General features: G+C 43.1%; 1 protein-coding gene across 2 annotated transcripts in view; it reads left to right on the top strand.

Annotated features, from left to right (window-relative positions):
• Positions 1 to 13397: 13397 nt before the first annotated feature.
• inpp5jb (inositol polyphosphate-5-phosphatase Jb) overlaps positions 13398 to 19405 on the top strand; it is a 112891-nt gene continuing 106883 nt past the window's right edge. For both annotated transcript variants that reach the window (XM_068054830.1, XM_068054831.1), the window contains exons 1-2: positions 13398 to 13606; positions 13747 to 13849. In XM_068054830.1, coding sequence (XP_067910931.1) covers positions 13758 to 13849 — 92 coding nt within the window. In that variant the 5' untranslated portion in view covers positions 13398 to 13606; positions 13747 to 13757. The remainder of the gene's footprint in view (positions 13607 to 13746; positions 13850 to 19405) is intronic.

Below are 19405 nucleotides of genomic sequence, written 5' to 3' on the forward strand. Positions count from 1 at the left end.
ACAACACTTAAGAAGCTCGACAGCATCCAGGACAAAGCAGCCCGCTTGATTGGCACCCCATCTACAACTTTCATTCCCTCCACCACCGACGCACAGTGGCAGCAGTGTGTACCATCTACAAGATGCACCGCAGCAACGCACCAAGGCTCCTTAGACAGCACCTTCCAAACCCGCAACCTCTGCCAACTAGAAGGACAAGGGCAACAAATGCATGGGTACACTATCACCTGCAAGTTCCCCTCCAAGTCACACACCATCCTGACTTGGAACTATATCGCCGTTCCTTCACTGTCGCTGGGTCAAAATCCTGGAACTCCCTTCCTAACAGCACTGTGGGTGTACCTACCCCACATGGATGAGGCAGCAGTTCAAGAAGGCAGCTCATCACCACCTTCTCAAGGGCAATTAGGGATGGGCAATAAATGCTGGCCTAGACAGCGATGCCCACATCCCATGAATGAATAAAGAAAAACTCACACCGTCCCCTTCATCCATCACCTTTGTGCTCGTTGACCTAGATTGGCTTCCAGATTTAAAAATTCTCATACTTCTTTTCAGATCCCTCCATGGCCTCACCCCTCCCTAGCTCTGTAACCTTCTCCACTTCTACAACCCTCAGAGATCTCTTTGCTCCTCCAATTCTGGCCTCTTGCACATCTCCGATTTTAATTGCTCCACAAATATCCCCATCCTCAATGATGGGGGAGCCCAGCACATCAGTGCGAAAGATAAGGCTGAAGCATTTGCAACAATCTTCAGCCAGAGTACCTAGTTGATGATCCATCTCAGCCTCCTCCTGAAGTCCCCAGCATTACAGATGCCAGACTTCAGCCAATTCAATTCACTCCATGTGATATCAAGAAACGACTGAAGGCACTGGATACCGCAAAGACTATGGGCCTTGACAACATTATGGCAATAGTACTGAAGACCTGTGCTCCACAACTTGCCACGCCCCTAGCCAAGCTGTTCCAGTAAAGCTAAAACACTGGCATCTATCCAGTAATGTGGAAAATTACCCAGCTATGTCCTGTACACAAAAAGCAGGACAAGTCCAACCCGGTCAATTACAGCCCCATCAGTCTACTCTCAATCATCAGTGCAAATCATAGAATCACAGAAAGTTTAACGCAAAGTGATGGAAGGTGTCATTGACAGTGCTATTAAGCAGCACTTGCTTAGCAATAACCCACTCAGTGACACTCAGTTTGGGTTCTGCCAGGGCCACTCAGCTCTTGACCTCATTACAGCCTTGGTTCAAACATGGACAAAAGAGCTGAACTCAAGAGGTGAGGTGAGAGTGACTGCCTTTGAAATCAAGGCAGCATTTGACTGAATATGGCATTAAGAAGTCTGAGCAAAATTGGAGTCAATGCGAGCCAGGAGGTAAATTCTCCGCTGGTTGGAGTCGTACCTATCGCAAAGGAAGATGGTTGTGGTTGTTGGAGGTCAATCACCTCAGCTCCAGGACATCACTGCAGGAGTTCCTCAGGGTAGTGTCCTAGGCCCAACCATCTTCAGCTGCTTCAACAATGACCTTCCTTCAATCATAAGGTCAGAGGTGGGGATGTTCTCTGATGATTGCACAATGTTCGGCACCATTTGCAACTCCTCAGATACTGAAGCAGTCCATATAGAAATGTACAATAGACAATATCCAGGCTTGGGCTGATAAGTGGCAAGTAACATTCGCGCCACACAAGTGCCAGGCAATAACCATCTCCAACAAGAGAGAATCTAACCATCTCCCCTTGACATTCAATGGCATTATGATCACTGAATCCCCCACTATCAACATCCTAGGGGTTACCATTGACCAGAAACTGAATTGGAGTAGCCATATAAACACCGTTGCTACAAGAGCAGGTCAGAGGCTAGGAATTCTGCAGCGAGTAACTCACCTCCTGACTCCCCAATGCCTGTCCACCACCTACAAGGCACAAGTCAGGAGTGTGATGGAATACTCTCCACTTGCCTGGATGGGCGCAGCTCCAACAACACTCAAGAAGCTCGACACCATCCAGGACAAAGCAGCCCGCTTGATTGTTTGTGGATGGGGTGCCATTCTATCCCTCCACCACTGACGCATAATGGCAGTGTTTACCATCTACAAGATGCACTGCAGCAACTCACCAAGGCTCCTTAGACAGCACCTTCCAAACCCACAATCTCTACCACCTAGAAGGACAAGGGCAGCAGATGTATAGGAACACCACCACCTGCAAGTTCCCCTCCAAGTCACACACTATCCTGACTTGGAACTATATCGCCGTTCCTTCACTGTCACTGGGTCAAAATCCTGGAACTCCCTTCCTAACAGCACTGTGGGTGTACCTACTCCACATGGACTGCAGCAGTTCAAGAAGGCAGCTCACCATCACCTTCTCAAGAGCAATTAGGGATGGGCAATAAATGCTGGCCTAGCCAGCGACACCCACACCTCATTAACAAATTTTTGAAAAGCTGCCTAGGTCCTAAACCTCTAGGCCTCTCTACCTCTCATTCCTCCTTTTAGACGCTCCTTAATATCTACTTCTTGGACCAAGCTTCTGGTCATCTGCCCCAATATCTCCTTATGTGACTCAGTGTCAAATTGTGTTTGATAATTGCTCCTGTGAAGTGCCTTGGGAGGCTTTATTATCTTAAAGGTGCTATATAAATGGAAGTTGTTGCTATTGTATAGGGAATACACTATTTTACATAAAGGATAGATTACTTTATACAGAGGGCAAAATTCTATATTGAAAATATGCTACTATAGATCACAGGCACACACTATATGATGCAAAGAGGATACAAAAATCCACGTACAGAGAGAGGTTACATACTACAATATATAGATACAACACCATTATACATGAATACATAGTAAAAATGTATGGAGGATACACATCATATATATAAAGGATATACGCGTTTTATATATAGCATATACACATCACTGAATTACTGTTACAAATTCATGTCTGCTGTAGATATCTTCCCTGGTTCAGTGGTCCCAGTCACTTCTGTAATCAATAAGGATTGAATGGTATTTCTGTGGGAATTGATTCAATCCGTTTGTATGATGGCATAACCCAGGTGTGTAGCAATAGTACTCCCTCGTGATCTAAACCAGATTTCCTGTATTTTGCACATTTACTGCTTCAGTCAAAGGTGGACTTTATGAGACAAGGCTTGATATGAAGTGATAAGCTGTTTTATTTCACAGTAAAGTGGACATACAGAATGGCAATTATGATCAGACTCACTTAATTCAAACAGGACAACCAATCTTTACCTAATGATACAAAATGAAGAACATACCACACTTCCCCATATCTGTCATCTTACTTGACTTAATTAAGATAATTTCTGACTATCCTTTCCTGCACTTCATCCTTCTCATTGCCTTCGGTGCCTTACTGTCGCACATTATTTGGAACATCTACTTGACTGTCAGTGCCTGTTAGCTTTCTCTCTTGTTATTCACAGACCTCCTGCTGAGCTCCTGGGATTAGCAGCTCCCAACACTGGCTGTAAAAGTATTTGTCAATTGCTGAGACAAGCTAATGTATTTGTTATTTTTTACAGTCTAAGAGGAGGAAACAAGCTCAAAGCTGGCTTATTACCTATCATTACAGACTTTTTCTTAACTTACATGAATGCTTGTAAAAACCAAACATTAAACGTAACTATTTTTCTAAATCCTTTCTATGGAAAAAAAGGTCAAAAATTCCAAAAAGTGACTATTATTTATAGCATTTATGCATAATATGAAATGTTTAAAAAAAAATTGAGGATACATGCTGTATTAGATATACACGATACAGTTATATATATATTAGCATAAATTATAAATAGCATATCCACACCATTATATAAGGGTAAATTTTCATCTTCACTGCCTGGACATTAAGCACCATCTGGACACAGTGCAGAATGAAAGATCTGTGAGGGAAGATCACAAGCCAGTAACAGAACCTGTCCAATGATCCTTCCATTAGTGAAAGGATAATCCATCAGGTTCTGTAAGGGACATGCAGTTACAGAATCACAGAATTGCTGGAGCAAAGAAGGAGGCCATTCGGTCCGACATGTCTGTGCTGACTCTCTGAAAGAGCAATTTACCTAGTGTCACTCACCCACCTTTATTTATTTATTTATTTAATTTATACAGCACTGAAACAGGCCCTTCAGCCCACCGAGTCTGTGCCGACCAACAACCACCCCATTTATACTAACCCTACAGTAATCCCATATTCCCTACCACCTACCTACACTAGGAGCAATTTATAACAGCCAATTTACCTATCAACCTGCAAGTCTTTGGCGGTGGGAGGAAACTGGAGCACCCGGCGAAAACCCACGGGGTCACAGGGAGAACTTGCAAACTCTGCACAGGCAGTATGCAGAATCGAACCCAGGTCCCTGGAGCTGTGAGGCTGCGGTGCTAACCACTGCGCCACTGTGCCGCCCTGAAAATAAGATTTTTTTTTAAAAGGTCTGAGAGTTTGAGCAGGAGTTCATGACCAGCTCTGCAGGAATGTTATCTAGACCACATGCCTTGTTATTCTTCATCTTATTTATTTATTTAGAGATACAGCACTGAAGCAAAGAACAAACAAAGAACGGCACAGTGGCGCAGTGGTTAGCACCGCAGCCTCACAGCTCCAGCGACCCGGGTTCAATCCTGGGTACTGCCTGTGTGGAGTTTGAAAGTTCTCCCTGTGTCTGTGTGGGTTTCCTCTGGGTGCTCCGGTTTCCTCCCACATGCCAAAGACTTGCAGGTTGATAGGTAAATTGGCCATTATAAATTGTCCCTAGTATAGGTAGGTGGTAGGGAAGTATGGGAATAGGTGGGGATGTGGTACGAATATGGGATTAGTGTCGGATTGGTATAAATGGATGGTTGATGGTTGGCATAGACTCGGTGGGCCGAAGGGCCTGTTTCAGTGCTGTATCTCTAATCTAAAAAAAAATAAACAAAGAACAGTACAGCACAGGAACAGGGCCCTCCAAGCCTGCGCCGATCTTGATGCCTGCCTAAACTAACACCTCCTGCACTTCCGGGGCCCATATCCCTCTATTCCCTTCCTATTCATATGTTTGTCAAGATGTCTCTTAAATGTCGAAACAGGCCCTTCGAGTCTGTGCCGACCAAGAATCACCCATTTATGCTAACCCTACAGTAATCCCATATTCCCTACCACCTACCTACACTAGGGGCAATTTACAATGGCCAATTTACCTATCAACCTGCAAGTCTTTGGCGGTGGGAGGACACCGGAGCACCCGGCGAAAACCCACACGGTCACAGAGAGAACTTGCAAACTCCGCACAGACAGTACCCAAAATCGAACCCAGGTCCCTGGAGCTGTGAGGCCTTCTCCCCGTAGCCCTGCACATTCTTTCTTTTCAGACAAAAATCCAATTCTCTCTTGAATGCCTCCATTGAATCTGCCTCCACCACACTCTCAGGCAGTGCCTTCCAGATTCTAACCACTCGGTGCGTGAAAACGTTTTTTCTCATATCACCATTGCTTCTTTAGCCAATTACCTTAAATCTGTGCCCTATTGTTCTCGATACTTCTACCACTGGGAACAGTTTTTCCTTATCTACCCCGTCCAGACCCCTCATGATTTTGAACACCTCTATCAAATCTCTTCTCAACCTTCTCTTCTCCAAGGAAAACAGTCCCAATTTCTCCAATCTGTCCATGTAACTGAAGTTCCTCATCCCTGGAACCATTCTCATGAATATTTTCTGCACTCTCTTTAATGCCTTCACTTCTTTTCTAAAGTGCGACACCCAGAATTGGACACAATACTCCAGTTGAGGCCGAACTAGTGCTCTGTACAAATTTAACACAATTTCCTTGCTTTTGGACTCTATGCCTCTAGGATGTTGTACGCTCTATTAACCACTCCCTCAAACTGTCCTGCCACCTTCAATGATTTATGCACATATACACTCAGGTCCCTCTGCTCCTGCACTCCTTTTGGAATTGCACCCTTTATTTTATATTGTCTGTCAACATTCTTCTTACCAAAATTAATCACTTCGCACTTCTCTGTATTAAATTTCATCTGCCACTTGTCCACGCATTCCACCAACCTGTCTATGTCCTTTTGAAGTTCTACACTATCCTCCTCACAGTTCGCAATGTTTCCAAGTTTCGTATGATCCACAAATTTTGAAATTGTGCCCTGTACACCAAAGTCTAGGTCATTAATATATATCAGGAACAACAAGGATCCTAACACCGACCCTTGGAGAACTCCACTACAAACCTTCCTCTAGTCCAAAAAACACCCACTACTCTCTGTTTCCTGTCATTCAGCCAGTTTCATATCCATGTTATTTCTGTCCCTTTAATTCCGTGAGCTATAACTTTGCTCACAGGTCTGTTATGCAGCACTTCATCAAACGCTTTTTTGGAAGTCCATGCACACCACATCAACGGCATTGCCCCAATCAACCTTTTCCATTACCTCATCAAAAAACTCCAGCAAATTAGTTAAACACGATTTGCCATTCTCAAATCCGTGTTGACATTTCCTAATTAACCTGCATTTGCCCAAGTAACTATTAATTTTGTCCTGAGTTATTGTTTCTAGAAGCTTCCCCATCACTGAGGTTAAACTGACTGGCCTATAGTTGCTGGGCTTATCTTTGCACCCTTTTTTGAACAAGGGTATAATATTTGCAGTTCTCCAGTCCTCTGACACCACTCCAGAGTCTAAGGAAGACTGGAAAATTATGGCCAATGCCTCCACAGTTTCCACTCTCACTTCCCTCAGTATCCTCGGATGTACCTCATCTGGACCTGGTGCCTTGTCAACTTTAAGTACAGTTAGCCTATCCAATACCTCTCCTTATCAATTTTAAACCCTTCAGGTGTCTGAATTACCTTCTATTTCACCATGACCTGTGCAGTATCTTCTTCCTTGGTAAAGACAGATGTAAAGTATTCATTTAATACCCAGGCCAAACCCCATGCCTCCATGCGTAAATCCCCTTTTTGGTCCCTAATCATCCCCACACCTCCCTTTACCACCCTTTTACTATTACTATGCCTATAGAAGACTTTTGGATTCCCTTTTATATTAGCTGCCAGTCTCTTTTAATACTCTCTCTTTGCTGCTCTTATTTGCTTTTTCACTTCCCCTCTGAACCTTCTATTGTTATGACCGAGGTGGGAGGAGTGCACTGTTTATTCTAGTTCCACTTCTCCACGGGTCACAACATATATTAAAACATTTTCCCAATCATAGACTCTATTTTTATTCCAAAATAAACACACCAATCAGGTTTCTTTAATAAAAAACAAAATTATCAGTTTGAGGCATAGCCTCAAGATTAGAGGGAGCAGATTTAGGACTGAATTGAGAAGGAACTTCTTCACCCAGAGGGTTGTTAATCTATGGAATTCCTTGCCCAGTGAAATAGTTGACGCTTCTTCAGTAAACGTTTTTAAAGCTAAGGTAGATATCTTTTTGAACAATAATGGAACTAAGGGATATGGTGAGAACGCGGGTAAGTGGATCTGAGTCCACGAAAAGATCAGCCATGATCTTATTGAATGGCGGAGCAGGCTTGAGGAGCCGGACAGCCTACTCCTGCTCCTAGTTCTTATGATCTTAACCAGTAATGAAGTAAAGCATAAACACACAGATTGAAATATTAAAGTTCCCTTTTTACCTTAGCCCCCTCACACTCACACACACATACACTGGTTAACCGGAAAAATAAAGGCATTTTTGTTTTTAGAGCTCTGTTACAGACAAAAAAACACACTTGGGCTGAATACTTGCTCATTCATGAAGAAACAGCAAATGAAGTATGTGGTGTGCCAAAACTGGCATACAGTCTGGCCTCCGAGTACACGTAAATGGGATCTTTTAGAACCGTTCTTTTCAATTTAGCAGGCTTTTCTTCAAAGACAGGAGACAAGATGAGTTGACACAGTGGACTTCTCAGGGTCTTTTAGAGAGGTGCTGGAAAGCTGAGCTGGGTTGTGGGCTTCTCTCCTTCCTTGGGAATTCTCTTCTATCCTTGGAAGTTCTCTCCCTTTTTATAACAGTTCAACCCCAATTCAAAACAATTCAAAAGTGAAACTAACAACAGGAGGTCAATCATTTGACCTCCATCAATCTTGATCTGTCACTTTTTTATAAACAACTTCTCCAGGTGTCCAAAGTTCTCTGTTGTTTATCGAGCTGGAAGTCAGGTGGTTTCCCGGAAAGGCTTGTTTTCCTCACAAGGCTTCTCAGTGACCTTTTTAAAAAATACTTTCACGGATTTTTTCAAAGTCAAGTGGCCTTTACATGACCCTTTTGAAAAACCCCAAATTTTAACTTTTCTTCAACCTTTCAAGAATAAATCCTCAAAAAATATATTTAACAAAACACAGAAGCACCTTTGTAACACTACATTCAACCTGGATCCCGATTGTATTATCCCCCCTGACAGATCTTTTTTTCTCTACTTTGTGAGACTTAATGCCTAGTGAGTAAAGATGAAAATCTCTCCCTGCAATGGATAGACACTATTACATTGGAAGGATACATGTGTATTATAGAAAGAGTAAGGATGGCTCCAGCAAGAACAAAATTGCCTATTGACAAAGAGGTATCTGTTTTTACTGTACTATAGTAATAGGTTCACTGATGTCCTCACTGAAACTATAATTATACCAGGCAAGAAATTTGAAAACTAGTTCATTAATGTGAATTTTGACATATTTTTTTCCCAACTATTTGCTTGAAGTGTGTGTTGTACTCTTTTATTCTCTCTTTCATTCCTCTTCTCTGCTTACAATACTTCTCCTTTTCTATCTTATTCCCTCTATTTCTCTCCCTTTCCCATTGTCCCTCTCTCCCATTGTCTGTGCTCTTGTCATTTCCTCTCATTCTGTCTCTCTTTCATTCCTGACAATACAGTACTGCACTGATGTAATAACCTGAATTATGTACACTAGTACCTGGGATAGATCTTGAACCAGGATCTTTTAAATTAAAAGTGAGAGTGTTACAACTGAGCCAGACTGACGCCATCTATACATATAGTCGATTTCCCATGGCATTGCAAGACCACTGGCACAACAAGGCAGAAGTGTGTACCATATACAAGATGCACTGCAACAACTCGCCAAGGCTCCTTCGACAACACCACCCAAATCCACAATCTCTGCCACCTAGAAGAACAAGGGCAGCAGCCACATGGGAACACCACAACCTGCAAGTTCCCCTCCATGTCACACACCATCCTGACTTGGAACAATATTGCCATTCCTTCATTGTTGCTGGGTCAAAATCCTGGAACTCCCCTCCTAACAGCATTGTAGGTGCATCTTCACTACACGGACTACAGTGGTTCAAGAAAGTGACTCACTACCACCTTCTTAAGGGCAATTAGGGATGGGCAATAAATGCTGGTCTTTCCAACGACGCTCACGTCCTTTGAATGAATAAAAGAAATCAAACATCTCCAGTTAGCGGAATGTCCAATTTATTATTATATACCAGCTACACACGATATACATTATATATAGACAAAACACAATCTTTGATGAAGACATTTCCCCTTTAAGAAGCAGGCCAAATGGGACAGATTTGACACGAGGCAATGTCATATTGCTGCACCATTCCTCCATGCATATCCATAAAGCTAAAGTGTATTCCCGTGAAATATAAACACTTTTGCTGATAAGCAGTTTTCTGGATTATCCGTAATAGACCCCGATGATTTGAGTTATCGGCAACCATTCAAGTTCTGTGGCTGGCTCCTCTACCAGCTGATTCATGAACCTACACAGCTCGTTAACAGAACAATTGCTTTTGAAGAGATTAATGTTGATCCTGCAGGGTTTATCAGCACTGCAACTTTTGTGAAAAGTCGTTCCCTGCAGGAGGGATAGGCTGAACCCCAAAACTACAGAGATCAGAGGTTACTATAGTTTCCACTCTGTTTGTAATATATTCATTTTGGTAATATACTATAAATCATTCAATCAGATTAAACAGTTCCTGTGTTATACTTTGACATCACGTGTAAATATGAACATTTATGGTGGTTATTTAGCTTGTACAACAGAAAGAAACAAACAATCTAGCAACAGATTTCTCTTTCTCTCTTTTATTATGTATTTTATTTTTATTGTCAGTTTTATGCTCATTAAGGTGAGGCATACTCATATCTTTGGAAAACATACTTTCGGTGTTTAGGCACTGAGACAGCATAAAACACTTTAAGTCAGGTGTATAACATACACAGATGTAGAGATCGCCTGCATTACTCTGTTAAGTAACGGCTGAGCTCCCACCTCAGAAGAACATCCCTCTTCTGCATTCTTGTGCCTCCTGGCTCTACTAAGGAACATTTTTTTTACTTTATCCTCAAGCACATTGCTGGCCTCCCAGCCACTCTCTGTGGTGGAGGGACACTCAGGAGTGGGTTAAAATCCCAATGCCCATGTGTGTCGTGGGACCCCAATTTACATTTATTAGAGGGTCTCAGAGTCTGGCTGAGCCGCCTCTGCTGCCAAAATCTGTGGTGTTAAAATGTGGAACTGCTGGGAACAGAATGGGAAGTGGAACCGCTTCATCTTAACTGCTCCCCCTCCTCCTTTCATTCCGGAAAGGTCAAATTTCCCCTAAGTCATTAGTAAAGATTACTCTGTGAAACTGAAACTTGGGATTGTAATCATAGTGAGAGTTAAGCTCGAACATCTACAGCAGGGTTGTCCAACGTTTCCGAGTGGGGGACTACATTACAATTTTTGTCTTATATTGGGGGCCGGTGAGACAATTTCAGAAAGATAAAGGCATTAAAATTTATCTTACACCTAATAAAAAACAACAACAAATGTGCATTTTTGTGAAGAAGCTTTAAATGAGAAGATTAATTTATTGACTTTCTTGTCACTATGTTGGACACTGATTTATTGAGATACTTGGCATGTTTTTGTTTGCACAAGTAGTTAATGTTTGCCGGCACACTGGTTGTAGTGATGCAGAGTATTCCGGATAGATGCCCATCTGTCACAAGTGATATTGATCACTCTCTCTCCCTCTCTCTCTCTGTCTATCTCTCTCTCCCTCTCTGTGTTGTTCCCCCCACGCCCTGTGCTGTTTCCCTCTGTCGTCCTCGCTCTCTATTTTCACCCGTCCTTCTCTCTCTGTCCCTCCCTTTTCTCACCTTGTCCCCCTTCTTTCTCTGTCTCCTGTCTCTCTCTCTGACCCCCTCTCACCACCACCTCCCCCCCGACAGTTGTAGAGAGCGGGTGTGCTCAGCAGAGCAACTTTGTGGTTGGTCAGTTTTTTTTAAAAATCGCAAGTTTCACAGCTGACAGGTGCTGGGAATGGGAACAGCAGTTTCTGAACTTCGGACAGATTCGGGGTTTTCCAGCAGCCTTTTAAAAAAAAGTTGGGACCTGCTGGAAAACCCCGAGTCTGTCTGAAGTTAGGAAACCACTGTTCCCACTCATAGCACCTGTCAGCTGTGAAACTCATTTGTGATTTTTTTAAAAAGCCAGTCTGAAAGAAGAAGTGAATGGGAATTTCCCTGCTGTACATCCATGGGCTGGATGGAAACCTTTGGTGCGCCAAATCCTGGCCCCGGACTGTATGTTGGACAACCTTGATCTACAGTAATCACCAATGCTCCCAAAATGTTGAAAAGGACTAAAAGATAGGCAAGGATATACTACATTTTTCAGAGAGAAATGCCAATGTGATAAAATAGGAATAAATTATCAAGGTTAAAAATTAAACCAAAAAGTCTTTACACTAATTAAACAAAAATGATTTAGCTTGTGAAATTCGAGGACTGCCCAGCATTAGATGGAACACAGACACCATCGAACATTTTCCAAAGTAACGACAACTTGTGTTTACATAGCACCTTTAATGCACTACAATGTCCCAAGGCCCTTCACAAGAGCAATTATCAAACATAATTTGACACCGAACCGTAAAAGGAGATTTAGTTTAGAGATACAGCACTGAAACAGGCCCTTCGGCCCACCGAGTCTGTGCCGACCATCACTTATACTAATCCTACACTAATCCCATATCCCTATCACATCACCACCTGTCCCTATATTTCCCTACCACCTACCTATACTAGGGGCAATTTATAATGGCCAATTAACCTATCAACCTGCAAGTTTTTGGCATGTGGGAGGAAACCGGAGCACCCAGAGGAAACCCACGCAGACACAGGGAGAACTTTCAAACTCCACACAGGCAGTACCCAGAATTGAACCCGGTCGCTGGAGCTGTGAGGCTGCAGTGCTAACCACTGCGCCACTGTGCCACCTTATTAGGACAGGTGAAAGAAGTAGGTTTAAGGACAGTCTTAAGGGAGGAAAGAGAGTTAGAGAGGCAGAGAGGTGATGGGAGGGAATTCCAAAGCTTAGGGCTCCAATGGTGGAGTGATTAAAATCAGGGATGCACAAGAGGCCAGGAATTGGAGGAGGGCAGGTATTTTGGAGGGTTGAAGGGCTGGCGGAGATTACAGAGATAGGGAGGGGCGAGGCCAGGGAGCAATTTGAAAACAAGGATGAGAGTTTTAAAATTGAGGCTTTGCTCAATCAGGAACCAATGTAGATCAATGAGCACATGGTGAATGGGACTTGGTTATATGAGCAGCAGAGTATAGGATGAGCTGAAGTTTACCTTGGAAGATGAAATAGAGCTCAGAGCAGGGTTGTGCAGTTCACATTAACACAGACTGCACCCACTCCTAGGTAAAAGTTATGTCAGATTGCTGTTGGGCTCCAAAGGTAGAACAAAACTCAAAAAATATTAATCGAATCTCACACCCTACATTTTACAACGGGGTGGAGGGCGAGGGTGGGTGTTCCTGATCGCTATTCAGTGACCCCTTATCGGAAATGTGAGTGTACACAACAAAATCATGCTGAAATTTGATGCCCCCCATGGTCGAATAGTATCATTGCCTAGGCTCATTTGGGTGAAATCCAGGAGGGTTCCCCAGGTGGTCAGTTTGCAGAAAGGAAGGCGGAGAAACAGCGGGTGTTACAGACCCCCAGAATGTAAGCAAGAGACAGTGTTTTTTGAGAGCCTGTTTGCCTATGTCTTTAGGTGGAGTGGGATGACCTCGTCCACACACTCTCTGGGTCCTGTTGATCTTGTCCACACTCTCTATGGGTCCTGATGACCTTGTCCACACACTCTCTGGGTCCTGTTGATCTTGTCCACACTCTCTATGGGTCCTGATGACCTTGTCCACACACTCTCTGGGTCCTGTTGATCTTGTCCACACTCTCTATGGGTCCTGAACCCTGATCTGTTTCCACTTTAAATGGCTCGGTGTGTTATTGCAATGACGTCAGGGACAGGAACAGGCGGCGAGTTGCGATCCGCCCGGAGTCTCTGCAGCGCAGCCACTCGGCAGCAGCAGCCCGGCCACTGCAGGTGAACTGAGCCCGAAAGCAGAGGAATCCGGCCGGGCGACCTCTGATCCAGGATCCAGAGCCGCTCTCATAATCCTTTATATATCAGGAGTCAACCGCACAGAGCGATCCAACCCCAGGACAGACACTGTGTGACCTTCCTGGATACAATATTACATTATCTTTTATCGATACTGTACAATGTACGTTTTCCCTGCATACTTCCCCTTTCTTGGATACATTCATATTTAATGTGTGTCTCTCTATCTTCTGGTATTTAATGTTTTTCTCTGTCTATCTCCTCGATATCTCTCACAATATGTTATCTCTTGCTTCCCCGCAGCCCCTACAGGAATGAGCGGTGCTGTGATCCAGGAGCAAACAGGGCTGAGTTTTGGCTCCCTGTCTGTACCAGAGGCAGACCATGTTGGAGACGATGGGTTCAGGTGAGAATAGGATCTGTCACTGTCTCAAACCATCCTGCTCTGAACACTCACATAATCACTTGATAACCTGGAAAGATTGGAGCTGTGTTTTTTTTAATGTTTCCATCCCTTCAGTGCAGTTTCCACCATGTCCAATGCATTTGCTTAGAGTCATGACATTTTCTGTGATTGTGATAGTGAAGCAGAATTCAACATGATTACCAACTCCATCGTCCTCCACTGCCTCTCACCCATGCTAATCCTTTCCTGTTATCACACTGCTACCTGTCCCAGTGCAGCCAGGTCACCTTGAGCAATGACTTTTCTTCTGGCCTTGGCAAGGTCACCTTAGGAGCACCTCAAGGCTCCATCCTTGGTCCCCTCCTTTTCCTCACTCACGTAGTTCACCAAGACATTAACTCTGGTCATGTGGTCAGCTTCCTCACTTTTTTTAAATGTTGACGATACGCAGCTTGACTCCTCTATCATCTTAACTTCATGACGATCACTGCACTGTCAGATTGTTTGTCCAACATCAAGTCAGAGATTAAGTAGAACTTCCTCCAACTGAACATGTGCAAGACTGAAACCACCTTTTCAGCTTTGATTAAAAGATCTGCAGCCTTTCCACAACTCCATTCCCAACCTGGTTGCTTGCGGAGACTGATCTAAATGTTTTACAATTTAGGTATCCTGTTTGACCCTGACCTGAGCTTCAAACCCCATGCCATCTTACTTCTTTAGCTTTTCTTAACTGACTGCTTGGCTCAGCTGTAGTATTCTTGCCCCTGAGTCAGAATATTCTTGTGACATGGGTTGGTAAGTAGCTGGGAGGTAGGAGTTAGAGAGTAGGGATATTGATTGCAGGCAGTGACATGTGGAATATCCCAGGGATCTGTATTGAGGTCTCTGTTTTTCACCATATACGTTTATGTCTTGGATGAAGGAATAGAAAGGTATATATCCAGGTTTTCAGCTGATACTGTTAGGAGACACAGTTTTTTAAATCCTTTCACAGGATGTGGGCGTCACTGGCTAGGCCAGCATTTATTGCTCATCCCTAATTGCCCTTGAGAAAGTGGTGGTGAGCTGCCTTCTTGAACTGCTGCAGTTCATGTGCTGTACACCCACAGTGCTGTTAGGAAGAAAATTCCAGGATTTTGACCTCATGACAGTGAAGGAATGGCAATATAGTTCAAAGTCAGGATGGTGTGTGGCTTGGAGGGGAACTTGCAGGTGGTGGTGTTCCCGTGTGTCTGCTGCCCTTGTCATTCTAGGTGGTAGAGGTTACCGGTTTGGAAGGTGCTGCCAAAGGAAGATTGGCAAGTTGATGCAGTGCATCTTGTATATGCCACTGTGCATTGGTGGTGGAGGGAGAGAACATTTAAGTTTGTGGATCGGGTGCCAATCAAGCGGGCTGCTTTGTCCTGGATGGTGTCGAGCTTGTTGAGTGTTGTTGGAGCTGCGCCCATCCAGGCAAGTGGAGAGTATTCCATCACACTCCTGACTTGCGCCTTGTAGATGGTGGACAGGCTTCGGGGAGTCAGGAGGTGAGTTACTCACTGCAGAATTCCCGATCTGTGACCTGCTCTTGTAGCCACAATATTTATATGGCTGGTCCAGTTCAGTTTCGGGTCAATGGTAACCCCAGGATGTTGATAGTGGGGGATTCAGTGTTGGTAATGCCATTGAATGTCAAGGGGAGATGGTTAGATTCTCTTTTGTTGGAGATGGTCATTACCTGGCACTTTGTGGTGCAAATGTTACTTGCCACGTATCAACCCAAGCCTGAATGTTGTGCAGGTCTTGCTGCATGTGGACACGAACTGCTTCAGTATCTGAGGAGTTGCAAATGGTACTGAACACTGTGCAATCATCAGTGAACATCTTCACTTCTAACCTTATGATGAAGGGAAGGTCATTGATGAAGCAACTGAAGATGTTTAGGCCTAGGACACTACCCTGAGGAACTCCTGCAGCGATATCCTGGGGCTGAGATGGCTTCTAACAACTACAACCATCTTCCTTTGTGCTATGTATGACTCCAATCAGTGGAGAGTTTTCCCTCTGATTCCCATTGACTTCAATTTTGCCACAGTTCCTTAATGCCACACTCAAATGCTGCCTTGATGTCAAGGGCAGTCACTCTCGCCTCATCTCTGGAGTTCAGCTCTTTTGTCTATGTTTGGACCGAGGCTGTAATGAGGTCTGGAGCTGAGTGACCCTAAACTGTGTAGATTGGAGCAGGAAGTTACAAAGGGACATAGAAAGATTGAGCGAGTGGCAGATGGAGTTCAGTGTGGGGAAGTGTAAGGCCATTCACTTTGAATCTGAGAAAGACCAATCTAAATGTTTTCTAAATGGTGACAGATGGTGGAAGAGCAAAGGGATTTGGGTGTCCAGGTATACAAACCTTGAAAAGCTGATACACAAGTACAAAAACGTAAATGGAATTGTGGCCTTTATCTCAAGGAATATTTTCCCATACAAAGGACATCGGAGGTCAGATGGTCAGATTGACCTAAGGGCTGATCTTACATTGATTTTCTTTGGGTTCTCTTCTTTGACTAGCTGCACACAACTTGCTTCAAGTTTTGTTTGTGTCATCATATGAGATCTTTTATCCCCTTTTCCTGTCACAACTATCGTCTTGCCAAGTGTCATTTGAAATGCCACATTCTTAGATGTTCTTTAGGCAGCAATCCTTACATCTTTTGAACTGACCATCATGAGAGTCTTCACCATGCTTCAGCTTACCATAGAATACCTTTTCAGGTAGTCTAATATCAGGCATTCGAACTAAGTAACCAGCACATCTTAGCTTTGTCTTTACAATCAATGCTTCTATGCATGCCATCTTTGCCCCTATGAGGACCCCAGTATCTGGAATCTTGTACTGTAGTGAATCAGTCCTGAAGTGAATATACACTCCTTTCTCCAAATGGGCGGCACAGTGGTGCAGTGGTTAGCACCGCAGCCTGACAGCTCCAGCGACCTGGGTTCAATTCTGGGTACTGCCTGTGTGGAGTTTGCAAGTTCTCCCTGTGTCTGCGTGGGTTTCCTCCGGGTGCTCCGGTTTCCTCCCACAAGCCAAAGACTTGCAGGTTGATAGGTAAATTGGCCATTATAAATTGCCCCTAGTATAGGTAGGTGGTAGGGAAATATAGGGACAGGTGGGGATGTGGTAGGAATATGGAATTAGTGTAGGATTAGTATAAATGGGTGGTTGATGGTCGGCACAGACTCGGTGGGCCGAAGGGCCTGTTTCAGTGCTGTATCTCTAAACTAAACTAAACTAAATTCATGAAGGCATAAGTAAGCATAGCAGCAAACAAGATACTAAGCAAGGTCGGAGCTAGAACACAAACCTGTTTGACACCATTGGGGACTGGGAAGGTGTTGGAAACTTCACCATCTTCCACGGCTCTGGCCATCGTGCAATCATGGAACTGGCAGATCTTCTGGATAAACATTTTGGAAAAGCCAACTTTGTCCAGTAGTTTTCGAATCCCTTTCTTCTGACTGTATCAAAGATCTTTATGAGATCAACAAAGGTGAAACACAGTAAAGGTCCACATTTTATTCTCCAAACTTTACAGTAAAGACCATAGCAATAGTCCTGAATAACAAGAAGAACCTATTCTGCTAACAGCCTGAATAAATTTGTTGAAAAGGATGGAACACTTGACTAACCAGAGACCAAAAATAATGACAACATTCAGTTATATCTCCAACATGACTTCATTTTCCTAATTCCAGGCGTACTTATCAAATCATCAGAAACAGTAAAGATAGTTTGGTTTCTGATTTACACCAGAACAGCATTAGCTGGGCTCACATCAATATGACATAACTCCGTTTAGTACAACTGTATTTAACCTTTATTTGTTCAACTTCATATCACATCTCATCAGTTCAGCATTCTTTTTTGAAGATTACAGCAAGGGCAATCACAAGGACTTTAAACTACTAAATAAGGGAGGGGAGAGCTCAGGTGGAAAGGTAGTATAAATAATAGTTTTAAAACAAATGAAAAGGAAGAGAGTAGGGTAATAGTCAGAAATTGTGCTTTAGGTACTACAGACAAAGGGAAAACTAGAAGATGTAAAATAATTAAACCAAGAGAGACAAATAAGAAATATGTGAGTAAAACATTCGAGCAGGAGCACAGGTTAGTGTGTGTGGCCCAAATAAGCATTCTTTATATAAATGTATGGAGTATAAGGAACAAGTTGAATGAATTGTTGGTTCAAATTCAATTGGAGGGTATGGCATGGTAGCCATTACTGAGACATGGCTGCAAGACGGTCAGGACTGGGAACTAAATATATCAAGTTATAATGTCTACAGGAAAGATAGGGAAAATGGTAGAAGGGGAGGCGTTGCATCAGTGATTAAGGATGAAATCGCTTCAATGATAATGAGAGGTAAACAGGTAATGGAGAGGTAATGGATACTGCATGCGCAGAATTAAGAAATAGAAAAGGAATTAAAACTGTAGTTGGAGTTGTGTAGAGGCTCCTGGTAGCAGTGTGCAGTGGTAAAATGCATAAATGCAGAGATTAGACAAGGACGTAGCAAGTCAGAGTGGTTTTAATGGGGATTTTAACTTTCATATAGACTGGGTTAAGCAGACTAGCACATTTTCTGTTTTCTATGTTTCTATGTCAGAAAGGTAGTTAATTTCTTGATAGTTTTCTGCAACAATATGTTCTAAAACCAACAGGGGCCGTATTCGATATTGTAATAAATAATGAACCAGATTTAGTTACCAATTTAATGGTGAGTGAATATTCATCTATTGCTGACCATAATATAATCAAGCTCAATATACAGTTTGAAAAGAAGAAATGTGAAACAGTTACTAAGATTCTAGAATTAGATAAGGCTGACTTCAATGTGATGAGACAGAGACTATCCAAAATAAACTGGGCAAATCTGTTAATGGGTAAAATGACAGAAGATCAGTGGGAGGTGTTCAAAAAAGAATTTAACATGATACAGAACCAGTTTATACCCCAAAGGGATGAGTTTTATGTGCCAAACATCAGCCATGGACAACTGAAAAGGGAAGGGACAACATAAAACTAAAAGAAAAGGCACACAAAAATGCAAATACTAGCACAGATCTTGGCAACTGGGAGAGATACAAAGAATTCAACTTGGCCAAATGAAATTCAACTTGGCGAAGTGTGAGGTGATGCATTTGGGGAGGTCAAACAAGGCAAAGGCAAAGTAATGCACGATTAATGGGAAAATACTGAGAAGTGTAAAGGAAGTGAGGGACCTTGGAGTGAATATCCACAGATCCCTGAAGGTAGCAGGACAGGTCGATAAGTTGGTTAAGAAGACACATTGAATCCTTTCCTTTATTAACTGAGGTATAGAATGCAAGAGCAGAGAGGTTATGCTGGAACTGTATAACTCATTGGTTAGGTCACAATTTGAGTACTGTGTGGGTTCTGGTCACCTCATTACAAAAAGAATGTATTTGCACTGGAGAGGGTACAGAGGAGATTTACAACGATATTGCCAGGACTGGAAAAATGGATAGCATGCTGGACATCTCGAGGAAAA

This window comes from Heterodontus francisci, chromosome 23, assembly GCF_036365525.1.
Source record: "Heterodontus francisci isolate sHetFra1 chromosome 23, sHetFra1.hap1, whole genome shotgun sequence".
NCBI lineage: Eukaryota > Metazoa > Chordata > Chondrichthyes > Heterodontiformes > Heterodontidae > Heterodontus > Heterodontus francisci.